The 24,536-nt window shown below is 36.9% G+C and overlaps 6 protein-coding genes across 8 annotated transcripts; 3 read left to right on the top strand and 3 right to left on the bottom strand.

Moving 5' to 3' along the window:
- Positions 1-162: 162 nt before the first annotated feature.
- LOC106428345 (probable F-box protein At5g47300) lies at positions 163-1,597 on the bottom strand. The gene has a single exon (XM_013869089.3). The coding sequence runs from the start codon at positions 1,536-1,538 to the stop codon at positions 399-401; it is 1,140 nt and encodes a 379-aa protein (XP_013724543.2). The 5' UTR covers positions 1,539-1,597; the 3' UTR covers positions 163-398.
- Positions 1,598-2,925: 1,328 nt separating this feature from the next.
- LOC106346640 (RNA pseudouridine synthase 4, mitochondrial) lies at positions 2,926-5,346 on the top strand. The gene is made up of 9 exons (XM_048778928.1): positions 2,926-3,306; positions 3,379-3,438; positions 3,530-3,676; positions 3,741-3,788; positions 3,871-3,951; positions 4,065-4,178; positions 4,288-4,389; positions 4,548-4,659; positions 4,741-5,346. The coding sequence occupies exons 1-9, from the start codon at positions 2,959-2,961 to the stop codon at positions 5,151-5,153; spliced, it is 1,425 nt and encodes a 474-aa protein (XP_048634885.1). The 5' UTR covers positions 2,926-2,958; the 3' UTR covers positions 5,154-5,346.
- Positions 5,347-6,977: 1,631 nt separating this feature from the next.
- On the top strand, positions 6,978-9,146 carry LOC125608518 (cinnamyl alcohol dehydrogenase 4). The gene is made up of 5 exons (XM_048778927.1): positions 6,978-7,225; positions 7,386-7,499; positions 7,886-8,113; positions 8,225-8,664; positions 8,741-9,146. Exons 1-5 carry the CDS (start codon positions 7,134-7,136, stop codon positions 8,962-8,964), a joined length of 1,098 nt encoding a protein of 365 aa, XP_048634884.1. The 5' UTR covers positions 6,978-7,133; the 3' UTR covers positions 8,965-9,146.
- Positions 9,147-12,753: 3,607 nt separating this feature from the next.
- LOC106428375 (reticulon-like protein B11) lies at positions 12,754-14,610 on the top strand. Its single transcript, XM_013869118.3, has 6 exons — positions 12,754-12,975; positions 13,299-13,479; positions 13,568-13,709; positions 13,830-13,899; positions 13,982-14,135; positions 14,244-14,610. The coding sequence occupies exons 1-5, from the start codon at positions 12,903-12,905 to the stop codon at positions 14,128-14,130; spliced, it is 615 nt and encodes a 204-aa protein (XP_013724572.2). The 5' UTR covers positions 12,754-12,902; the 3' UTR covers positions 14,131-14,135; positions 14,244-14,610.
- Positions 14,611-14,742: 132 nt separating this feature from the next.
- Positions 14,743-17,780, bottom strand: LOC106428373 (sodium/proton antiporter 1). Its single transcript, XM_048778926.1, has 9 exons — positions 17,272-17,780; positions 16,850-17,155; positions 16,602-16,778; positions 16,411-16,517; positions 16,155-16,275; positions 16,009-16,070; positions 15,598-15,900; positions 15,227-15,521; positions 14,743-15,132 (listed from the first exon to the last, which is right to left on the bottom strand). Exons 1-9 carry the CDS (start codon positions 17,515-17,517, stop codon positions 15,013-15,015), a joined length of 1,737 nt encoding a protein of 578 aa, XP_048634883.1. The 5' UTR covers positions 17,518-17,780; the 3' UTR covers positions 14,743-15,012.
- Positions 17,781-18,327: 547 nt separating this feature from the next.
- LOC125609623 (transcription factor bHLH113-like) lies at positions 18,328-20,943 on the bottom strand. 3 transcript variants are annotated; one of them, XM_048781156.1, is made up of 5 exons: positions 19,825-20,943; positions 19,519-19,620; positions 19,355-19,420; positions 18,798-18,899; positions 18,328-18,711 (listed from the first exon to the last, which is right to left on the bottom strand). In XM_048781156.1, exons 1-5 carry the CDS (start codon positions 20,179-20,181, stop codon positions 18,535-18,537), a joined length of 804 nt encoding a protein of 267 aa, XP_048637113.1. In that variant the 5' UTR covers positions 20,182-20,943; the 3' UTR covers positions 18,328-18,534. The 3 variants fall into 3 exon arrangements, with proteins under 3 accessions (XP_048637113.1, XP_048637112.1, XP_048637114.1); XM_048781155.1 differs by having other exon boundaries at positions 19,519-19,623; positions 19,825-20,322; XM_048781157.1 differs by lacking the exon at positions 18,798-18,899 and having other exon boundaries at positions 19,519-19,623; positions 19,825-20,935.
- Positions 20,944-24,536: the final 3,593 nt, after the last annotated feature.

Genomic DNA, 24,536 nt, shown 5'->3' with positions numbered 1-24,536 from the left:
CCTTTACAAACAAGAAAATGAAATCAAATTGTAAATAGACAATGCATGTAGTTGTGTATTTTACCTTGAAAGATTATAATTTTAGGTTTCCAGTTCAAACTAACATTCATACAAAATTATTATTTAATTAAATCGAAATTTTCTAAAGGTGTATTCCTTTTTTGTTTGACGTATTGCGAATGGTGTATTTACTTTAGAGTTTTGAAGTAATTGTATTTTTAATAATTTTTAATATGATTTTACATGAATTAAAGAGTTTAATATGTTTTTAATGAAATATATAAATATTCATTAATTAACTATTCCAAGGACAAGACCACTTGTTAATGAACTGTCAGCTCAAAGGACATGACCAAGATAGATTAAGAAAGCACACACAAAAATGTTGGATGTAGCAGTCACCTCTCTCTCTTTCTTTTCTTTAAGCCTCCACCTGGTTGGATATAGGCCAAGCTTGGAAAATAATCAAGAACTGGCCAACATGATCCAAATGTAACTGCTCCAAAATCAAGTAGTTTGACTTCATTATCCTCCCCAGCAATGTATACCAAGTCTTTGATCTTGGTATTGCGGTCGAACATACATTTCTCGCAACATAGGGCGACTTTCTTCTCCTCGTCGACCCAAAAACAAGTAAAAGTAATCCAATAATCACGTTCGGGGTAATCCACTGTTAAGAACTTTCTCCACGACACCTCTTTAGTCCCATCGATCTTGTTCGTTACCCATATCTCTTTCCCCCGTGTGTTTCTTGGTTGTAATAACACTGAAAGCTTCTCTTCTCCAACAACGGATAGAGCCACATCATGGAAAAAACCTACAGGATACTTACAAGGAAGACTCAAGCGTCCAAATCTCTCTGTTGTGTAGTCAAAACTGACCAAGAACATGCCGAGTTGTTCATCTTCTCTATCGGAAGCAAACCAATACGTCTTCCCCTTGAAAGACACGCTGGTACCAATATACAATAGCTTGAAGATCGAAGTGACATCAAGAGTTCTCCATGTATTAGAGTTAATCTCGTATATTTCAAACTCATGGTCATTATAAGTTCTATAGCTCAATATTTTGTAGCTACTAGTTCCACATCTAGGTTCTTTGTAGGATCCAAGAGCATATGAGTTTTTTGTACTTCTTGGTTGGATCCACCTGGTCTTACCAGTAAACGGGTTCCAAAGCACGATTCTAGTGTCGTTACTGATAGTACATAACAATAACCCGTCGCAGTGAAAGACTCTAGATATTTTGATCTGATTTGCGTTCAAATGCGAACCGAGTAGGCGAAGCTCACCTTTAAACTCTACAGATGGAGTTCCATGGAGATTGACACTCATCAAACAAGCCCTAGAATATTGTGTCACCTTGAAAACCAGAGACTGTTTTGCTGCTTTATCCAAGTGCTTTGTTGAGAATTGCTTATCGTTGAATAAACGGTTCCAACGTTTGCATGAAGATCGTAGACGTTTCAGAGATACGGCAGGGACGCGACAGAGTATCTCCTCTAGCAAATCTCCTGGAAGGTCTGACATCATAGTCATTGTGATCGTCCAAAGACGAAAGTGGCTTTGAATTCTTATTATTTAGGGTTTTGACGTTTAGTATATCACTTTTTAATGTACCGGAATCTTTAGTTTATCTTTTGGAGTCAAAATCTTTGTTTTTCTTTTTTTTTTTTTACCAGTGTTTTGTCCCCGGATAATTACATCTATTTATTAATAGTTTATTTTAAGTTTTTGTCACAAAAATAGTCATCAAAGAGGAAAATGACCAAATTTTATTTTGAAAATTTTAATATTTATTTTTTTTAAATTTGAAACTTTGTCTTCAAAACATCACCCCTAAACTCTAGATCTAAGTATAGATTAGTTAACCATAGAGTACAAATGTATATATGTCATTTAATAAAACTTTTTTTGTCATTTTCTCCATGAATGCTATTTTTATGTATCATTAATTCAAAGATTATCAAATAAATTATCATTTATGTCTTCAAATTTTTTAAATTAAATGTTAAATTATTTATACATGACAATTATTCATCAACAATATATATTTTTATTAGTGCGTACGTATCATAAATATTTTGATTTTCTTAAAGATAATATATTCATTATTAATAAATAAATTTTGAATTCTTATGTTTCTTAAATAAGATAATACACAAACTAACAAAAAATTGAATTTTTTTAAGATAATATATTCATTACTTAATTAGTATTTAATTATAAATCTTATGCTTCTTAATTTTTTAATTTTTTGATTAAAATATTTTTTTGGTTAACAACACAATATATTATTTTTAAAATTTATTAAAGATATTCTTTTCGGATAACAACACAAGAAATATTATTTTTATTTTAAAATAATTTGTAGTTTTTGGATAATTTTTATTATGTCAATTAAATGAACTATCTAATTTAAAATTTCAAAAAAATTCTATATTTTTAACTAATTTTATGTTAGTTTATAATCAATAATTTAATAAATAAATTAATTATTTATTAAATATAATAAGGGCATTAGTCAATACTTTTAGTGTGAGAATTTGAATGGGAAAAATCACTTCAAAAATAATACCAAAATAATACCGTTCTGGTTTTCATAAGAGAAAAAAAAAGCTCATATTGCACTAGAACCTACGAAAAATGGGGACCTCACCAAAACCGGTTGATTCAGAAACAATTTGAACCGGCCAGTTTAAAACAGAACTCTACAAGATAATTGTTGACCGGGTTCCAACTTCCTCTCCAAACAAGAAATTGAAATCAATTTGTAAATTAATCATGTCGTTACTAGGCTCCTCCATTCAAATATCATCAAGCCGGTTCAACTGTTTGGTTAAGGAAATTAGAGAAAAGCTGCCGGTTTACAGAAACCAAACCACACACACACAAAAAAGATTCTCTAAAAGAAAACCTTTTTAAACCCTAAATTAAATTTGGGATTAAAAAACCCTAAATGGCGGCCAATTGGAGAGTTGCGACCGCGGCCCTCCGTCGTCATCTCCGTTCCCCACCGCCTACTATCAGGGAGTCCACCGGAGCCTTATCCGCGGCTAATCAGCGTCGTAGCTACACGACAGCTCTCGCTGACGATGATGATGATCCGAGAGGGAAATGGCTCACTCTACCTCCTTTCTCTCCCACCATCGACGCCGCCGCGGTAGGAAAGGAGCTTTCTTTCGGCGACGGAGACTCCATCGTCAAAGGCTCAACGGATGGCTCAACGACGGCGCTGAGGTGGATTCTTCGTTGCCGTCCCGACCTACCTAGAAACCTCGTACAGAAACTCTTTCGTTTAAGACAGGTCCGTGTAAAGATTGTATTTTTTGATGATTTTGAAGTTACAGGGGATAAGAGATTTGTAAATGTGATTCAGGTTAGAAGACAAGTAGTAGTGCCTATGAGTTGTGAACTACAAAGAAGCCAACTTAAAAGGGTAATCGTTTCTTCTGTAGTCTCTTGGTTAGGACAAGAACTGTTTCTTTTTTTTTTAAGAAGCTGATGTTGTCTGATGGTACTGATTAAAGGTGGCAGCTAAGGAGTCCTTGAATGTAGGAGATAGAATTTACCTTCCTTTGTCTGTAGGCAATGATGCGCCGCCTCCTGCTAAGAAAGAACGCTTTCGTTGCAGTGAAGAAGAGCGCAAATTCGTTTGCAGTTTGGTCTTGTACAAGGTTCTTTTGAAACTCTATGCACTTGTTTTTTTTCAAGAAATGTTTATATAGATTGATAAAACAGGATCCAGCCATTATTGTCTTGAATAAACCTCATGGTATGGCTGTTCAAGTAAGTCATATATACTCCATGCTTTCTGATGCATCGTGTTCGTGGAGCTTGTGTAAGCTGATAGACTTTTTCTCTTAAACAGGGAGGGACTGGGGTGAAAACTAGCATCGATGAACTCGCTGCCACTTGTTTGACTTTTGATAAGTCAGAGTCTCCCCGACTGGTTAGTAGCGAAATCACATAGTAGTGCACCAAGGCTTTCTGTCAAGTCCTAGCTTATATGGAAGAAGTTTATGAATCTCTTGACTTATGCAAGTATGGTGGTGTATGTATTAGGTGCACAGACTTGACAGAGACTGTAGTGGGCTTTTGGTGTTGGGAAGAACACAAACAGCTGCAACGCTTCTTCATTCTATATTCCGCGAGAAAACATCTGGTGCTTCCGCCTATGTAAGTCATCTGCTTTCTCTTAGAAGTTTTTCTTACTTTGAAATAAGTTTTCTTGTAGAAATCATAAAAAAAAATTTCTCTTTCGGTGACCTTTCCTTTATTTCTTTAGGGTGTCAAGAAGAACATAAAATCCTTGAAAAGAAAATATCTGGCACTCGTGATCGGGTGCCCAAGACGTCAAAGGGGACAGATCTCAGCGCCACTCAGAAAGGTGAGTTTACACACTGTTTTAGCTATCAGAATGTTTCACCCGTCTAAGTTTTGTCCACTTTGGTTCGATCTAAGAGATGATTTGTCTGTGCACATTGCTTTTGCTGTTTTAGTGGAGTCAAATTCTAAGCTAAAAACATATGTGGAATGTGTGAGTAGGTTGTTGTGGATGATGGAAAATCTGATCGTATCACAGTTAATGACAACGGAGAACTCGTTTCCACTCAGCATGCTATCACCGAATACCGAGTGGTCGAATCTTCACCACATGGTTAGTGTACACTGTTGTTATCGTTTCACTTAACTTAGAATCAAATGGTTTGGCCTTTTATAGCACACTGTTGCTTTGTAGGATACACATGGCTGGAGCTTCGTCCTTTAACCGGCAGAAAACATCAGCTCCGTGTACACTGCGCAGAAGTGCTAGGAACACCGATACTCGGGGACTATAAATACGGTTGGCAAGCTCATAAAACCAGGGAACCTTTTGTCTCTTCTGAAAACACCCCGACCAAGCCATCACCGTCTCCTTTTGGTCTGGATATGGAAGGTGGAGATGTATCTTCAAAACAGCCACACCTTCATCTCCATTCTAAGCAAATCGATCTGCCAAACATCTGTCAGCTCTTGGAGAAATTGGAGGTTTCTCCGGACTCTGATATCTCGGATCTCGATGGCCTTAAATTCGATGCTCCGTTGCCTACTCATATGCAGCTAAGCTTCAACTTGTTGAAATCTAGAGTCGAAAGTAGTGACAATTGTTAGACTATATATTCTTTTGTGTTCTTAAGGTCTCCCCCAAGTACGTGCTTTATGTCGCTATTGGACCTGAATCAGTATCATACAAATATGAATCATTGTTTTCACATATATGCAGATACACTTGCATAATCATGTTTTGTATTATCAGCAGAACTAGATTCGATTCCCTTTGTATTCCACTTATTAGTTGTCACTATATTTGTTTGACTCCAAAGAAAAAAGAGTTGTTTTGACTCGAGACAAGCAGCAGACTTTTATAGTCTTGTGGTATAGATACTTGTTGCTAAAAAAAAAGGTGTATAGATACTTTAGTTAGGTGAGTTCCAAAAAAAAAAAAAAATACTTTAGTTAGGTTAATTTATTATTAATTTAATTGATATAATTAAACTGAGAATGATATCATTTTATTTAGATAATTGTGGTTGTTCACCAAAAAAATAATCTGTTTAAACTCTGGAAAACGAAAGGGGGTGACGCTATGAATATAAATACAGTACTGAGTAGATCAATACCTAACCAAACAAAGACTTGTTAGTTTTAAAATATTTTATATTAATTTTGATTGGAAAAAAAGTAAAGAATAATTGTGAATTATCCTATTAGAAAAACTGCTCGATGACGTGGCGTCGAATCTTTTACCAACCACACTATTTGTAGTACCTACTACATACCTGACGAAACGCCTTTTTCCAATGAATACAATCAATGTTTGCTCCATTATTTGTTTTATTTTATTTTGTCAATTAAAATTATAGATAAATTGAAAAATAATCCTTCCGTTTCAGTTTTAATTGTTGTTGTAGAATAAACTTTTTGTTTAAAAATAAATATCGTTTTATAATTTCAATACAAAATTTACTGATTTTATATTCTAATATATTATTTTATTGGTTGAAATGTGGTTAATTGTATTAGTAATGATGTTTTTATTTTGAAAATATGTAAAATTAAATATTTTTTTAATCTGTTTGCATAAATATAAAACAACAATTACAATGAAACAGACAAAATATGTCTTAATTCCACAAAAGTAAATACTTTTCGATCAATGGTTATATAATAAATTTAAACTATTATAATATTTTTATTTATAGGAAATCTGTAAAATAATGCAGCAATTAAAACTCTGTAAATACGTTATATGGTCTGTTTGATGAAGAATATAAAGATCTATCTTTGAATAAGATTAGATATTAGCAAACATGTGTCCAGCAACGCCACTAAAAGTAAAAGCTAATTTAGTTGTGTATTGCATAAGGAAAAGAGAATATCCACCTAAACTTTTGGTGTCATATCTCTTTCTCATTTAGTTTTATTAGTTAATGTAACTTTCTCATTTAGTTTATATTTGTTTCTGTAATATATATATATGTCCAAATTTAGTTATGATGCTTTTTTTTTTTTGTCACAGTGTTATGATGCTTATATCTCTGTTTCAACAACTATTGTGGTCCAGATTTTATTTACATCTATCTTCAAAGTGTTATTAGTAATGGAAGATCAGTATATTTAAAAGAGTGTATTTTGATTTCTTTCTTGGTTTGAAATTAAACTAATTTACTCCTTTTATTTTCGTTTGGTTTTATAAAAAAAACGTTTAAAAACTAAACCAGACTTCTTCCATTTGATTCGATTATCTCCATTCATACTCATTACTCTTGAGTTGTAAATTTGTATTGTATATAAGAAGTTTGGTTGTACCACCGGTCCGAAAAGAAAAAGATAAGAGGTTTGGTTGGTCGAGATTACTGATTAAAAGGGCATGCCCACCAAAAATCAAATAATATTCCTATTTTACTCTTCTTTTTTTCTTTGGTATTATTGAACAACTTTTTTATCTTCCCCATTTACTTTGCACTATATATACATATTCCAATAAGTGCCTAGTCCGTAGAGACATCTCTCAAAACAGTTTTCTCTGCAAGACTAATATAAACAACAACCACACAAAAAAGTCAGAGAAACCAAGAAAGAAATAGAAAAATGGGAAGTGTAGAAGGTGGAGAAAAGAAGGCTTTAGGATGGGCTGCAAGAGATCCTTCTGGTGTTCTCTCTCCTTACTCCTACACTTTGAGGTTTTATTTTATCTACTCCTTGTTTTCTCTTTATATAAAGGGTTCTCTTTTTCTTTTATGAGATTTTTTTAGTGAAGTAATATAGTTCTTATCTCTTCAAGAGTTATTGAACTTTTTTATTTTGTTTATTCGTTGAAAACAATCTTGGATTTGTTAATAGGAGCACAGGGCCAGATGATGTGTATATAAAGGTTATTTGCTGTGGAATCTGCCATACTGATATCCACCAGATTAAAAATGATCTTGGAATGTCCAATTATCCTATGGTTCCTGGGTAATTTCTTCTTTGACCCTCTTTTTCTCTTTTATTTTTCTGCTCTTTTTCTATTCTATGCTCATTTCTTTTTGCTTATGCTGTTAATATCTTTTCCAAGAATTGTAGTTTTCTTTTCATCTGTTCAAATGGATCCCATAGTTATCTGTTGACTTAAGTTTAGATCCCAATCATAACCAATATGTTTTAGATCTTGAAAGGAACCAAGTCCTTTTTTCTATGGAGTTATGTGAAAATTTGTTTGCATGTAACCGAAATAATACACTTGTGACAAGCTTTGTTATTTTCTATGCGTGCTAGAGATAACTCCAAAGTCCTAACAGTACAACCTGTCACACACTTCACTGTCTAAAACCAATCAACTAAAAATGAATTTTGATATACAGACACGAGGTGGTAGGTGAAGTTGTTGAAGTGGGATCAGATGTGAGCAAGTTCACCGTAGGAGATGTGGTCGGAGTCGGCGTTATCGTAGGATGCTGCGGTAGCTGCAAACCCTGCAGCTCAGATCTTGAACAGTACTGTAACAAGAGAATCTGGAGTTACAATGATGTCTACACCGACGGAAAACCAACTCAAGGTGGCTTCGCTGACACTATGATCGTCAATCAGAAGTAAGCACACACACAAACAAATAAACGTTTCTTGTTTCACAAGAAAACACAGAGCATGTGTTTCTTGCTCCACACGTAATCTCATTTTTTCCCAAACTTTGTTTCATAAAGGTTTGTCGTGAAGATCCCGGAAGGTATGCCGGTGGAACAGGCTGCCCCGCTGCTCTGCGCGGGAGTAACTGTGTACAGTCCGTTGAGCCACTTCGGTCTAATGTCAAGCGGGCTCAGAGGAGGGATTCTAGGGTTAGGAGGAGTTGGGCACATGGGTGTGAAGATAGCTAAAGCAATGGGACATCACGTGACGGTGATAAGCTCGTCAGAGAGGAAAAGAGAAGAAGCAATGGATCATCTAGGAGCTGACGACTACGTAGTGAGCTCTGATCAAGCAGAGATGCAAAGGATCGCAGATTCTCTTGACTACATCATCGATACCGTACCGGTGTTTCACCCTCTGGAGCCTTACTTGGCTTGTCTTAAACTCGACGGGAAGTTGATCCTCATGGGTGTTATTAACACTCCTCTTCAGTTCATCACCCCTCTCGTCATTCTTGGTTAGCATTTCTTGTTTTGTTTTAAATTAATGATGTCTGTCTAGCAAAGTCTTGATTCTTTTGTTTTTGATGATAGGGAGGAAAGTGATATCAGGAAGCTTTATTGGGAGCATCAAAGAGACAGAGGAAGTGTTAGCTTTCTGCAAGGAGAAAGGGCTTACGTCGACAATTGAAGTGGTGAAGATTGATGAGCTCAACACTGCGTTTGAGAGGCTTCACAAGAACGATGTGCGTTACAGATTTGTGGTTGATGTTGCTGGAAGCAATCTGGTCGAGGAGGCTGCAACAACTACAAAATGAAAGAGTAACTAAATAATGTGATATGGGCCCTAATATGTTTGTGGTGTCTTGTTTTTCAATGGTTCTGAACGAATGCTTTGGTGTATCATTTAATGTTTACTTTTGCTTCAAATGTGAACTTTATGTCATGTCTTTTTCACTTAAAGAGAGAGAATAAATATTAATATGAGCATATTTATGTATTTGAAGTTTCTTTTTTTTTCTGTCAAAACAAAAAGAAGTTTCTGTTTTTTTTTGTGTGTTAGTTGGAACCATTGTGGCTAATCATTTTTTTGTACCCTGAATTATTCTAATTGTTTTGTTGCAGACTTGCAGTACATAACACAGAGAGAGAAAAAAAAACAGAAAATAAATAACTACAGTTGTTAAATCCATGAATTCGAAAAAAAAACTCTAAACTCAGAATCTGAATAGGATCTTGAACAATTGATTCTAAGAACTACATATGTTTAAAGTGATTTTTAAGAGAAAAAAAGATGAAATGTTTCGGCTTCTTATTATAATTGTGGCTAATCATTTTCTGGTACCCTTTATACCTTTATTATAATTGTTTTGTTACAGTACATAAAACAGAGAAAATAAATAACTACAAACTTCATGACTCAAGAGTTGTTAAATCATCCATAAATTAAAAAAAAAAAACAAACTCAAAACTCAGAATCTGAACTTGGATCTTGAACAATTGATTCTAAGAAGAGAATATTACATCCAGGGTCAGTTTTCATCTTTCTAATATCATAATAAGTCACTTTTTACTACACAGACACTTTTCTCTAACCTTTAGCTGATTCTTAACTGATCTAGTTTATTCTTAGATAAATTGATGTCTAACCAAACTAGACAATTGGCGGGATTCAATCTCAGCCACACATCTCTCCTTTCTATCGATGGCCAAGATTCACTTTGCCACATTTTGACAAGACTCTTATATGTCTAATTTTTTAACCATTAGATCTATATTTGTACTTTTAACACGAATGGTCAATATTATTCCTAAATAACTAAGACAATTTCCAGATCTATCTCTTTCATCGTTGTTTTCATTTTTATCTCAGAAGAATCCAAAAACTGGTATCTAGTGATCTACAATATATCACTACGATCAATATTTATCTCTTACAAAATTATTGGCTTGTATCTTTTTTTACTTGAAAAAACCTAAACGATGAAGAAGTTGTGGACGATAGTGACGTAGACGTCGGCGACGACGATGGCGATAAAGACAGTGCGTTGAAGACGACGGAGAAGTAGATGAACAGCGATGTAGATGACGAGATAGATGACGAGAAAACCCAAACACTTCGCATCTCTACTTCTCTGCTGCGATGCATTCTTTATTTCTTGTTCAACGAGTGACGGGAGATCTCTCTAGTGGCTCTGTACCATCCAAAAATAGGTATGTTCCATCTGCTCCAGAGGACAAAAACGATCTTGAGAACATAGCAAAAGATGAGTTGCGGCACGAGATAGCAAAATTGAATATGTGTGTTTATAGATTGGATCTTCGAAGTCTATTGTCTTTTTGGCGTTGGTAATTCACAATTATCCCCTGGATGTATCCCATCTAACTCAACCTATTAGACAAGGTCATTATAAATGTCTAACATGTTTTCAATTATGACATAGTAAATCTTCTCGAGCTTCCACAACCAACATGAACTAAATTTTCAGGATTCTACCTAATGATTGCAACAATAGTTTCTTAATGATTGACGTTATTCATTCAGTTAAATTGTTGTTATTCATTAAGTTTTTATTTGATTGATTTCATCAAAATTTTGATGCATCCTTATGTAAGTACATAAAACATATTCTAAAGAGATATAATTTGTGTATATGAACATGGAATAACATGTGTTATATTCTGTGTACACTTCCCTTGTTGACAAGCATGTTCATACATGTGTACACTTAATCCTTGTACAACTACATTAAACCCTCCTTTGTCTCCCAACCACCTGCGACCACACCCTTGTTAACAGCGACGAAGAAGTACACATATTCTATTGATTCACTTTTGATGTACACATGTACATATCCCACGGTGTACACAAATATGTGATACACAAACAACTATAAATAACATACCAAAACATCAAAAAAATCAGTGTTATGCACATTACATTACAACAAAATAACCATACACACCTAAGTTTTTTACTTCAACTCAACTGGTCTCCTACATATCAAGGAAACACTCACTCTTTGTAAATATCCTTATTTAGTGTACATGTGTACATCTCTTTATTTATTGTACACATCTATGCTATTACACTTTATCGTACACACGCACGACAAATCTCCAAAAACCACTGCCTACGTACACCACCATGTATCCACATGGAATATCCAAAGACACATTATAGCTAATTGAAAATTGATTTTGATCTTGGCTCTTTGGATCTAAACCTCAAGCAGGTGTTAAAGAAGAAGACTAGGATGACAATAGTGATGTTGTTGATGATGGTGATGATAAGAAAAACAATCTGGTATGATAGATATCTTATCAACGCTGCAAGTATTTTTTTTGTCATCTGCAACTTCATGACTCGTATAATGTAAACTAAATTGCTTATAGTTGTCTTCCTCAATTTGTTGTTTTTCATTATAGTTGAAGTTTTTGCAATAAAAATGTATCAAAGTTATTCAATTTCAGTTTTCTTTTCTTTTTAGGTGCGCTTGATTGGGAAGAAAGATCTGGGGTGGGGAAGTCTTTGGCCCTATGGGTTTGTACTTCCTTAATAATAACATTAAAACAATGTTTGCATGTACACGAACAATATATAATGTGTACATGTGTACACTAGAGATATATTGTATACAAAACAAATTGTGTACACATGTACACGAATGAAACATAGCCAATGTAAGAAATACAATATCAACATCTATGTTATCAACAAGATAACAAGATAACCATCTATAACCAAGTTTTTTTCTTTATAACCAACAAAGCTTCTACTGCTTGTAATCATATTAAAATAAGCAATTCTCTAATCATATCCGAAAAAATCCAAATTAATATAAGTAGATTAAACTATACTTTGCTTGGGTAGCGGTTCGCCGCCTTTCCGGAAATTGCTCATTAACCTCTTCCACAACTGTTGGCTCTGCAAAACATACAAAGAGACAAGCCAATAAAAATCTCACCGGCAGTTGCTTCTCGTTTTATCCTTCACCGGTTCTGTACAATTGAAACACAAAATCATCATCCTGCCACTCAAACAACAAAACCCTCGTTAACAAAGAAAACAGTTACCTTCCACTATGTTCTTCACATGCCAATTCTTACGAGTCGACATCTCGCTCTCAAGTTCTCCGGTGTGGATATTGGTATCGTCTCCATGATTATTTATAGGTAATGTTGTAAAAAAAATTAGAGATATTTAAGAATTAAAGTAAAAACAAATAAGAAGATAAAGTGAGATAAAAATTGTGTAGTCGGATCTATAAGTGGTGGGCCACCACTTTCAAATTTCAAAATTCAAAAGAAACCAGAAAAAGCAAAAGAAACTAGACAACATGAACGGTTACACTTTTGTGAGGGCAAATTATGTCATTTCACACAAGAAACTGCCCATGTAGCATAAACTGTCCTAGGATGTAATAAAAAGTCATAAACTGCCCCATTATGTAAATTACTCTTCTAAGAACTACATTGGTCAAAGTGATTTTAGTTGTAAATAATAAAATTAAAAAAAAAAAAGAAATCTTTAGGCTTCTTTTGTTTTTTTTTAATTAGAAAGGTAACCAAAAGAGAAAACTAAATATAAAAAAACCCCTTTTAATTAAACTTTGTGGCGGAAGCGTAAAGGAAGAAGCTTTGATCTCTCTCTGGTTTAGAAAGAGAAAGAGAAAGAGAAAGAGAGAGAGGCACAATTCATCCAAAAGCTTCGATCTTTTTGCCTTTAAAACTCAACCCTAACTGATAAATCGCCATGGGCGATTCCGCTTCTTCTTCTTCTTCCTCATCACGCGTTTTTGTTCACAACTCTCTGGGCGGTGGTTCAGGCGAGTCTTTTTCCCTTTACCATTCCAATCGTCTTTCTGATTATCATCAGAGTCTAATCGAGATTCTTCGAGTTTGCCTCTCGATTCAATTGTTAATCTTTGAGATTTTGCGATTAGAACGTTCTTGCTTATTACTCTGGATTGATCGGTTATCTCTAGGGTTTAGTTGGGTTGTTTTGCGCATCTGAGGATCATTAGTTATGAATACGTTTTGACAATTTGACGAATTTAGAGACATTAGTAATCGTTTAGATAGTGTGTTGCCTCCTTAGAACACAACAGCTTGAATTTGAAGTTTTGAGTTTTCCCTTTTTGGTGTGCAGTTGCTGATTTACTGCTGTGGAGAAACAGGACTGGTGCAGTCATTGTCCTAGTCTCCTCTACTGTGTTCTGGTTTCTGTTTGAGAGAGCTGGTTACAATCTCTTGTCTTTCGTCTCCAACGTTCTGCTTCTTCTTGTTGCCATCCTCTTCCTATGGGCCAAGTCTGCTTCCCTACTCAACCGGTAACAATATTGACTTTCTGCTTCACTATTTGAAAAAAGAATTGGAACGATGCTATGAGAAACTGACTCATGTATGATTTTGTTTCAGACCTCTACCACCAGTTCCCAATATGGAGATCCCTGAGGAGTTTGTAGTTAAGGTTGCTGATGATATTCGTGTTTTGATCAATCGTGTGTTGTCAATTGCAAGTGATATAACCGTTGCTAGAAATCCCATTCGTCTTCTTCAGGTTAATACTTTAGTCTTTTGAGTTTTCATAACTTGGCTGAACTCTCTCTTTTAAATCCTTTTTGTTTTTGCTTGTGTAATAGTCTAAATCATTCTCGTGTTGGCTTTTGCTGTTAAATAGATGTCACTGGTCTTGTGGGCGATATCCTATGTGGGGACGTTAATCAACTCCCTCACTCTTGTCTACATTGGTGAGTGTCTAACCTTTTTTTTTCCTTGAGTATAGTGTTATAATCTTTCAGTTTATATGAGTTACTGGTTTATCTATAACAGGGATTCTTCTAAGTCTTTCTGTTCCTATTGTGTACGAGAAGTACCAAGACCACATCGACGATAAACTGAACTCGACTTCTAAAGTCATTCGCAGTATCTCAATGAAGATTCCGATGATGCCCGTAAGCAAAGAAAAGAAGTACCAGTAGTTAGTGTAAGTAAAGCCTTATCATCTGACAACGTTTCTGGTCATATGACTTGGCCAAGATGGTTTAGTTATTCTCACTGCTGTTTTACTGAACGGCTGCATTGTTCTTTTCAGTAGCTAAAGGTGAAAACAACTGCTGATTTGTTCACAAGACTAAGTAACACACAAGAAAGAGCCCCATTACTGGATTGCTTGCTCTAAGAGGATGATCAAGCAGCGGATCAAAGTGAATCGCAGTACAGTTTTTTGTTCATTTCTTTCTGATTTGGCTTTCTAGGTTTTTTTTTTTTTATTAAGTTCTTCTTAGCCTCTGTTCTATGTTCATAGAGTTTCTGGGGGTTTTTCCGTTTGGCTGAGAACTATTCGTCTTTTAGTTTACACGAATGCTTTGTGGGATTGTTGTTGCAGTAGAATCAAGAAAGATAAAAACACTAATACAGTTTGAGTGGTTATTGTCCAATAACAATTGCTTTTTCTTGAAGATTATAGTTGACTGATTAAGAAGTATCACATATGCCGTGAAAGTGACGTATGCTTCTTCAAGAGGACTTCTACGTGGTTGAAGTGTAAATGAAACAACCTAGCAAATAAACTTTGAAAAAGATGGGAGACATTTCTGAAATTGAAGAGTTTGTTTCCCTCAAACTATAGTCTTACACTTTCCAAAGATAAAACATAAAAACCTCAGAAAATCATAAATTTTACTGGATGAGATTCATTATGTACTAGTCAAGCAATGATAGAACCGAGTATATATGAAACAAATAACATAGTTGGTTGTCGACGAAGTGATGTGTTTTTTTTACTATTGCAGCCAGCAAGAGATTTCACTTCTGTACTGTTCTTTTCTTTTCATAGAGAAGAAACACGGAACAATGCAAGCTTACGAACCAGTGAGAAATGGGATCTGAGCCACCGTTGTTGGGATCGAAAAATGAACACTTTGAATCGCCAAGTAAGCCGCGATACCAGCAGCATAACCAGCAAAAGCAAAACCACTTACCTGCATAGAGAAAACAAAAACAGAGTTTCTTGCTCAGAGCCTCTTAAGAGTATTCAGTCTTACACAAGCAAAAAAAAGAGAATGTATGTTTTACCTTTCGGAAGTACCAAAAGAAATCAATTTTCTCCATCCCCATGAAAGCTACACCAGCAGCAGAACCAATGATAAGCATTGAACCACCAGTACCGGCACAGAACGCAACTAGCTGCCAAAACTCGGAGTCTTGAGGGAAGGATGTGAGGTCGTACATCCCCATGGTCGCTGCAACCAATGGAACATTGTCTATGATTGCAGACACAACACCTATTGCACTAGCTATTAGCTCAACGTTTGGTATATTAGCATCAAGGTAGTTTGCAATCTCCCTGAGGATCCCAGCTGCTTCAAGGCTGAAAGAAAAATAGAAAAAGAACAACATCACAAAAGGTTTTCTAGTTCATAAGATTAGTTTAATTTAAGTTATACCTGCTAACGGATAAAAGGATGCCAAGGAAAAACAAAGCGCCTTGTGTGTCGATTCTAGACAAGGCTTGAGGTACTTTGAGCTTTTGTCTTTCTGATTCACCGTAGTGGATGGCATCAGTCAAGACCCAAAGAACTCCAAGACCCAGCAAGATACCCATGTAAGGAGGCAGTCCAGTTAATGCTTTGAAGACTGGAACAAAAACCAATGCTCCAAGGCCAACTCCAAACACTAACTTCCCTCTTGGAGCCATCTTTTCAGAAGCTAATACATCTGATGAATCCTGTCCCTTTTCGTTTACCTCACTGAGGAAGACAAAAAAAAAACAAACTCAAATCAATCACTCTGCATTTACGAGACAACTGAAGCCTAGTTTCTGTTTCTGTTCGAGAATGGGAGAAAGAGTTTATAACCTGCTCAAGGACATGAGGGCTAGCGGAACAGCAAGAGATATGGCCGAAGGTATGAAAAGGCCCTGTAACCTAGACTAATCAGTTGTGCTTGAGGAAGAAAGGTACTCTGGTCACATTATGTCACAATCTCAGAAGAGAAGAAGAACCTGTATGGTCGGCAAGGTGGATATCTGACCATGAATCCATAGCATAGTTGTAGTAACATCACCAATTGGAGTCCATGCTCCTCCTGCATTCGCTGCTATTACCACAACAGCTCCTAGAAGTCTGCCCATTGGTTAAAACATGTTTCCTTCAGAATCTTAAGAGGTCTATATCTACAGACCTAATACGTTCCTCACTGTGAACAACTTAACCAAGAAACTAACTAAAAGAAGCATAAAGGAAGAAAGTTTTTCATACTTGCGGTATTCAGATTGAGGAACCAGTTTCCTGAGTAAAGAAACCATGACAATGGTAGAGGTCAGGTTGTCTAGAATCGAACTGAGGAAAAAAGTCACAAAGCCGACCTGCAACACCACAAGTCAACTAAAGAGTAAACCCTTTGAAGACAGAGATAACATTCAAAGCTAGAGAGATAAAAATCATCCTACCACCCATAAAAGCGTCTTTGGCTTCCGAGTGGTTATATTGTCAGTAACCAGCTTAAACCCTTGGTGAGCATCAACAATCTCCACAATGGTCATTGCCCCCAGTATGAAAAACACAATCTCACTTACTTCAGCTGTTGCATGTTGAAGCTCTGCAACAGCTATCTCAGTTGAAGGAGCCTGTCACAAGGAATATAATTCAAATATCCAACAAATAATGAATATTCAAACTCATGTAGATTCTTACTTACCCCTATGCCCCTCACAACCCACAGACTAACAGCCATCAAAAGCCCCACTCCACTTTTATTAAAAGCTAAAGACTCTTCAAAGATGATTCCAGCGTATCCTATTCCAAACAACAACGCCATAGCAACATCCTGGTTAGCAGCGACCCATGAATGATTAATGGCAGCTGTTCCTGTGAGAGCAGCCGCGAGAATAGCAAGAGCTTTGACTATATCCGTCTTTGGTTGATAATTCGCTTCGAAGTAGCTCGAGCTAGGCTCATCAACTGAGCAAATAGGGTCACATGATCCTGATGCGTCAAGCAAGTCCTGATTGTGGAATCATACGTAAAGGAATAAACTTTCGATTAGTTTGATCGATAAGAGGAAATGGGTACTTGTCAAAAATTGAACTTTTGTTAGATGATAATGAGGAAAATTCAAACCTCAAGCTCTGACTCATCGAGTGGTTGAGATGGTTCCTCGAGAGAAGAGACTCTGATCTTATCCTCTGCCCTCACGAGAACACTGTGTCTGGACAGCCTCGAGTTTGTTATTCCGGAGAGTTTGGAAAAGGAGACGTTTTGAGGCAATCGGGTTGAGAGAGAGATAGGGGATGGAGTCGCGACGGTGTGTCTCTTCGTCAGTTTGTGCGGCGGCGCGAAGTGGGAGCCGACTGGTAACACCGCCATCGGCGAAGACCGGAGAGAGAGAGAGGGGGGAAAGAGTTAAGAAGTGGAGAGAAGGCGAAGAAGAATCTACGGTCGTACGGCGAAGGAGTGTGAGATTATTATCTGTCGCTGGCGACTGAAGTGAGTTTTGATTTTCAATTTATCCTCAAAATCTTGTCTTTTTACAATTTAATCCTTATTAAAAAAGTAAATTAAAGTGTAATCCCATTTTGAATATTTTAAGCCTCAGGTAACATGATTTAAATCTTTAAAGTTTAGACAAACATCAGGATTAAGATTGTTTCATAAAACTTTTTCTTTTTCTTTGTTATTGCTTTGTGAAAGTAGGAATAAAACCAAGTGTTATTAGTTCATCTGGAAAAATATCCTAGAAAGCTTACATTATGTAGTTTTGGTTTAGATGGTTTATGGACTATTTTTTAACGCTGATTTATTATGATATTACATTTATGAAAAATATTACATAGACGATTCGATAACCGATAATACTACTTCTACCTTATGAAGTTTTATTTTTGTAGTTTGTATTAATAAAACGATCTCTCCGGAACTTTAAACCTGGATTTTTTGTCATCTGCAAAAAATTACATAGTCTGGAGTTCGAACCCAGACTGAACGTAGAAGCCTCTAAACCTTTCACAGGATTGTGGACTTGGCTCAGCAATTCGTTGTCTTCAGAAAAAAAAGGAATAAAATAAAACGTTTTGCACGTCGCAGAAGTAGTGTTCTAGTTTGGTAGCAGCGTTATGTGTGACAACGTGAGTAAATCTTAGCCTCTCAGTTCCACTCCTAGGCGCGATTGGAGAAACATTGAGAAAAAACTTGGAATTTGAATATTTAGTGTTATAATCATTAAAGAAAGTTCAACCAGATTCTTTCTTATAGATCACCCAGATGATCCTCAGATTACAAAAAGAAATGGGTGAAATTTTGTAAATAGTAGTTATTGAACAAAAATCAAAAAGAAACACTATATGATAATATCTGCCTAGAAAAGTAAATCCAATATCCATTGATTCATTGAGAGGGTGACATAGTGTGACCCATACTAGCAGTAGCAGGTGACCATAAATCAGCACCATTAGAGTTTTCAACGTGTACAGTGGACGAGACAGGTACTAGGCATAATCCTCTGCTTCTCAAGTCTCTCACTTTCTTCCCTGGCATTACATCTCCGGTAACAGCTCCACCGTCCTGAACACCGGCAAGTCAGACGGAAAATCATTAAATTAATCAAATTTTTAATTTACATAAAATAGAAAATCATAGAGACTAATTACAAGAGAATAGTTGATCAGGTAAGGAGAGCAAAGGACTTGGATCTGGTCTTGTAAGAATTTGATGTAACCCATCGCTTCATGCAAGACAGAAGCTGCATCTGTCTGTCAGAGTGACAAAAATGGATATTTATTTCCCATTCGATTCACATCAGTAATGGAAAAGTCAAGTTCAACTATTTGGGTAGAGTGTTGTTATATTCTCATTCTCTTTCATTCCTCTAAAAAAGAACACAATATCATTAACTAATGTAAACTGTAATGATGATCGTTCATTGCTCCAAAATAAAGAGTAAAGAAAAACAACTCGACTTTAGTTTATGACCAAGTTTCATAGTCTTTGATGTCTTTTTTTATTTTCACATAGGATGCCAGTTTACACTATACCCCAAATCGCGACTTCTTAACTTTTGGAAAACTAAATAATACTAATATATATTATAAAATGTTTTCACTTATTTGGTGAAAGTGCTTTGCTTATATAATTAAACAAACATTACGTTTAAGAAATACGTATGAAAATGTTAATTATTGAAGTATAGAGTAGAAATAAAAATTACCTTTCCGTATGGAGAAACCAGTTGCTGCAACGCTGCAATTCTTTCCCCTAACCTTTCTTTCCTTACCTATTTTTAAAGTATTGATTAGATATGAACTGTAACAAATTATAAGATAAACTTGTATAACATTATAAAACATAAAAATGTAATTACTAATGACACACCTTTGCAATTCCAACTGATGATTTATCCTGATTTTTCTTGCATTTCTTGCTTGGTTTTTGGTTATGATCCATGTTTTGCCCATTACCCGACCCGGTTCTCTTCTTCTTCACAACAGAGAAAAGGCACACAAGAATCATCTTTTAACGTTTGATAAGGCACAAAATATCATGTCGTCAAAAAAAAAGGCACAAAATATCGAAAAAATAAAACATTGTGATTTTTGTGCATGCAGATATGCACAAGACCAATTTTTATTTCTTATTTTCTACCAAAATACGCAAAGGAATAAAAAATCAGAGCCTTACGTTTGAAGATTTAGTTGATTTCTCGTTAGTACAAGTGTCATTCGAGTTCTTGCAAGTGTTAATAGTGCATGAAGAAGGATCAGAAACGGATACTCCGGAAGGAAGAGAAGGTTCTTGGAAGAGCGATTCGTCGCCGTTTTGACAGTCTCCGCTGAAACAGAGCATTTTTGACCCATTTGTACCGGAGAATACAAAACCGAAGCTGTCTTCTCCACCATCGCCACCGTTAACTTCGCGGTGGTGGTCTTCAGAGGAGCTGAGAAACCCGTCCGACAACATAAGAAGCTCCGAGAAGCTCGGGACTCCGACAGCTTCCACCATAGTTTGGTCATCTTGGTCTTCTGCGGTATCTCCCATTGTGATTTTTTCTTGATTATTTATTTATTAGAACTTTTGTGGAAGAAGCTGAGTAAGAAAATGAGAGAAGAGAGAACCATGAACTAGAAGAAAATCGTTGGTAAAATGGTTTCTCTAACCTTTTTAGGCCTTTTATAACTGGTTAAACTTGCCTGATGGATTTTTTTTTCTCGTGACTTGCCTGATGGTTGATATATTATTTACACATAAAACCCAATTATTATTTTTGCTTATACATAAATTTTATAAGAGAAAATTTTCCTGAAATCACATAAATTGCGTTTTTGAATGATAGAAAGAAAATGATACTTTTATTAGTGAATATGCAAAGAAAAAATATTGATTGGATTACAACTTCAGATCCTAATCAAATCGTTATATAACGACTCTTTACCGTATTAGTTAAGAAAAGATAAGTGTTGGTTACATGATCGATACTTGTCAAGGGAGGGGGTAGAACGGGAAATTTATAAATTTGAGGATAATTTTGGTCAAAGCCACCTGGCCCGAGGACACTGTAGAATTTGATTTACTCGAAGCTGATGTTCGTTTCTCGGCTTAGTAACTGCTGCCTTCTTTTCTCTCTTTCTGGAAGTTAGACATGTAATTAATGTCACACACACATTCATATCCATTTTTCAATAAACCCATACTATTACATTACTAGAAAAACCATATACTAGTAGTTTATTGAAAAAGTTGCCATTATCATGTTTATCATTAACATAATGACACTATGGCTTCACAATTTCACATAATACAACAGATACTATATCAAAGAAACAAAAGAAAGGAAGAAATTTTAATATACTGACATGTACCAGGTTTGACACGTGCAAATACTGCAGACACGTGTGAGGGGGTGAAAACCACAACTCCATAATTATTAACCAGCCCAACTTGTTTTTTAGCCTGTTCTTGTTGGAGCAAATTAATCATGAAGTGAAGGTAACCGTTGGATTGAATAAGAGCATTACAGCCATTGGATTAGTTAAGTTTGATTTAGTCTTTGTTTCTGTTTTGTTTTCAACAAAGAGACCGAGTAATATGGCTCACGTTGTGTTACTCTGTTTCACTAGCGCAAGTTTCGTTTCCTATCTGTTTCTAGTTATTTGTAAGGCTATATTACAGCCATGTCTTTCAGTGAATCAAAGTACGTTTTTCAGCATTCTAAACAAAGAGCTTTTCTACTATTACAGATTGGTATCAGAGCTCCGTTAGCGTGTGAAAACTGAGAGAGAAAGAAGTCACAGCTTCAAACACAAGAGTGAAGATGGGAGATGAGAAAATGAAGTTGCCACAGTTTGATGGGCACTGGGATCATTGGAGTGAGGTCATGGAGAATTTCTTCAGATCGAAAGGGTTGTGGAATACGATTGAGTTTGGATTCGAGGAGTCATCATCCTCAACGGTGCTCACGGCGGAGCAGACACAGCAGTTGGAGGAAGCCAAGAAGAATGATCACAAAGTGAAGCACTACCTCTATCAATCCATTGATAGAGTGACCTTTGAGCAGATCCTGGATAGGAGAACATCCAAGATCATTTGGGAGTCAATGAAGAGGAAGTTTGGTGGGAGCGATCGTGTGAAGAAGTCCTTGCTGCAGAAGCTGAGAAGAGACTTCGAGGTTCTTGAGATGAGAGAATCTGAGAGTGTGAAAGAGTATTTCACAAGGGTGTTAGCGGTCACTAATCAGATGAGAAGCAATGGAGAAATCATGAACGACTCCAAGGTGGTGGAGAAGATCCTTAGGACTCTCAGCGAGAAGTTCATGTATGTGGTGGTGTCCATTGAGGAGTCCAAGGAGATTGAGAGCATTCATCTCGATGAACTGCAGAGCTCTCTCACCGTACATGAACAGAAGTTCAAAAAGGTTGATAAAGTTGATGATCAAGCTTTGAAGGTGACTCATGGTGGAACTGGTTCTTACCGTGGAAGAGGAATGACATCAAGAGGAAGAGGCTTCAATGGGAGAGGCCGAGGAAGAGGTCGTGGGAGAGACAAGAGCACGGTGGAGTGCTACAAGTGTCACCGTCTGGGACATTTCCAGAATGAGTGTCCAATGTGGGATGAAGAAGCAAATTATGCTGATTTTGATGAGAAGGAAGAGATGCTTCTAATGGCGTACATTGAGGAAGAAGAGGAGATCGATGTGAAGGCTGAAGAAGATGCAGAGAAGCTGTTAATGACATATGCTGGGAAGAACGAAAGCATGAGGAAGAGAGCATGGTTTCTTGACTCTGGCTGTTCTAATCACATGAGTGGAGATCGAGTCCTGTTCTCTCAGATGAATGAGGACTTCAGGCACACTGTGAAGCTGGGGAACAATAAGAAGATGGAGGTTGTTGGGAAAGGCAATGTGAAGTTGATACTGAACAATGTAGCATACACGATCAGTGGCGTGTACTACATACCGGAACTCAAAAACAATTTGTTGAGTCTAGGACAACTGCAAGAGAAGGAGCTGACGATCATTATACAGAAGGGAGCTTGCAAGATCTTTCATGAAGAGAGAGGTCTTATCGCAGTGAGCAAGATGAGTTCCAACAGAATGTTCATGCTGTTTGATCAGACTGGAGAGACAGATCAACAACGCTGCCTGCAAACAACCACCGAGGACACACCAAAGCTCTGGCATGAGCGCTATGGGCATCTCAGCCACACTGGTATGAAGACGTTACAGAGCAAGGAGATGGTGAAGGGTTTGCCAAGCTTTGACGTTCAGAAGTTCACTTGCTCAGATTGCTTGGTAGGCAAGCAATCAAGAAATCCCATTCCTAAGAAGAGTTCATGGAGAGCTAAGGAGATTCTGGAGTTGGTGCACTCTGACATATGTGGACCTATCACTCCGGTAACCACAAGCGGTGTGAGATATGTTCTATGCTTCATAGACGATCACAGCAGGAAAGCGTGGGCATATTTTCTGAAGGAGAAGTCAGAGGCTTTCAGCTACTTCAAGGAGTTCAAAAAGAAAGTGGAGAATGAAACAGAGAAGCTCATCAAATGCTTGAGAACAGACCGCGGAGGAGAGTATACATCAACTGAGTTCTCTGAGTTCTGCAAAGAACATGGAATCAGGAGACAGCTCACTACTGCCTACACACCACAGCAGAACGGAGTGGCGGAGAGGAAGAACCGCACCGTGATGAACATGGTGAGATCTATGCTATCTATGAGAAAGGTACCAAGATTTTTTTGGGCAGAAGCTGTCAGCTGGACCTTTTACATTCTGAACAGATGTCCTACTCTTGCGGTTAAGAATATCACACCACAAGAGGCTTGGAGTGGAGTCAAACCAAGCGTTGAACACTTAAGAGTGTGGGGGTGTCTAGCACATGCGCATGTACCAAGTGAGAAGCGAGGGAAGCTTGACGACAAGAGCAACACGTGCGTAATGTTTGGCTTCTCAAAGGAATCAAAGGGGTACCGTTTGTACAATCCAACAACTAAGAAGATTGTGGTGAGCAGAGATGTAGTATTTGAGGAAACAAAAGGTTGGAACTGGGATGAGGAGCAAGAACACATCGAGTCTGAGCTGAAATGGAATGATGATGATCTACCATGGGGAGAAAATGACAGTGATGGAGAAGAAGAAGCTGGAGGTCAAGTGACTGTTGCAGAAGATGTTCAAGAAGCACCACAAGCAACAGTCAGGGAGGGAAGAAGACAGACAAGGCCTCCTAGCTACCTCAGAGATTATGTCACAGAGAATGAAGAAGACGATGAGGTAAACATGGTTCAGATCAACTCTTCCGATCCAACAAACTTTGCAGATGCTCAGAAGTGTGTCAATTGGAGAGAAGCGATGGATGCAGAGGTAGACTCGATTGAGAAGAATCACACCTGGGAGTTATCAGACCTACCTCATGGAGCAAAGTGCATTGGAGTAAAATGGATATACAAGACAAAGTTAAACGAGCTTGGAGAGGTGAGCAAGTACAAAGCTCGACTGGTGGCAAAAGGCTATGCGCAGGAACATGGAGTCGATTACACTGAAGTCTATGCACCTGTTGCACGCATGGACACCATCAGGACCGTTGTCTTTACAGCAGCTCAGAGAGGATGGGACATCTTTCAGCTCGATGTAAAGTCAGCTTTCTTGCACGGAGTACTAACAGAAGACGTCTACGTTCAACAACCAGAAGGGTATGAGATAGAAGGTGAAGAAGAGAAGGTCTACAAGCTGTGTAAAGCCTTATATGGGTTAAAACAAGCCCCACGGGCCTGGTTCAGTAGAATCGAGGAGTACTTTGGCAAAGAAGGTTTCGAGAAGTCAGAGAATGAAGAAACTCTGTTCATCAAACGTAACAAGCAAGGTAACATTCTCATCGTTAGTGTATATGTGGATGACTTGA

This window comes from Brassica napus, chromosome A5 (assembly GCF_020379485.1).
Source record: "Brassica napus cultivar Da-Ae chromosome A5, Da-Ae, whole genome shotgun sequence".
NCBI lineage: Eukaryota > Viridiplantae > Streptophyta > Magnoliopsida > Brassicales > Brassicaceae > Brassica > Brassica napus.
This window is presented reverse-complemented; position numbering and strand designations above follow the sequence as displayed.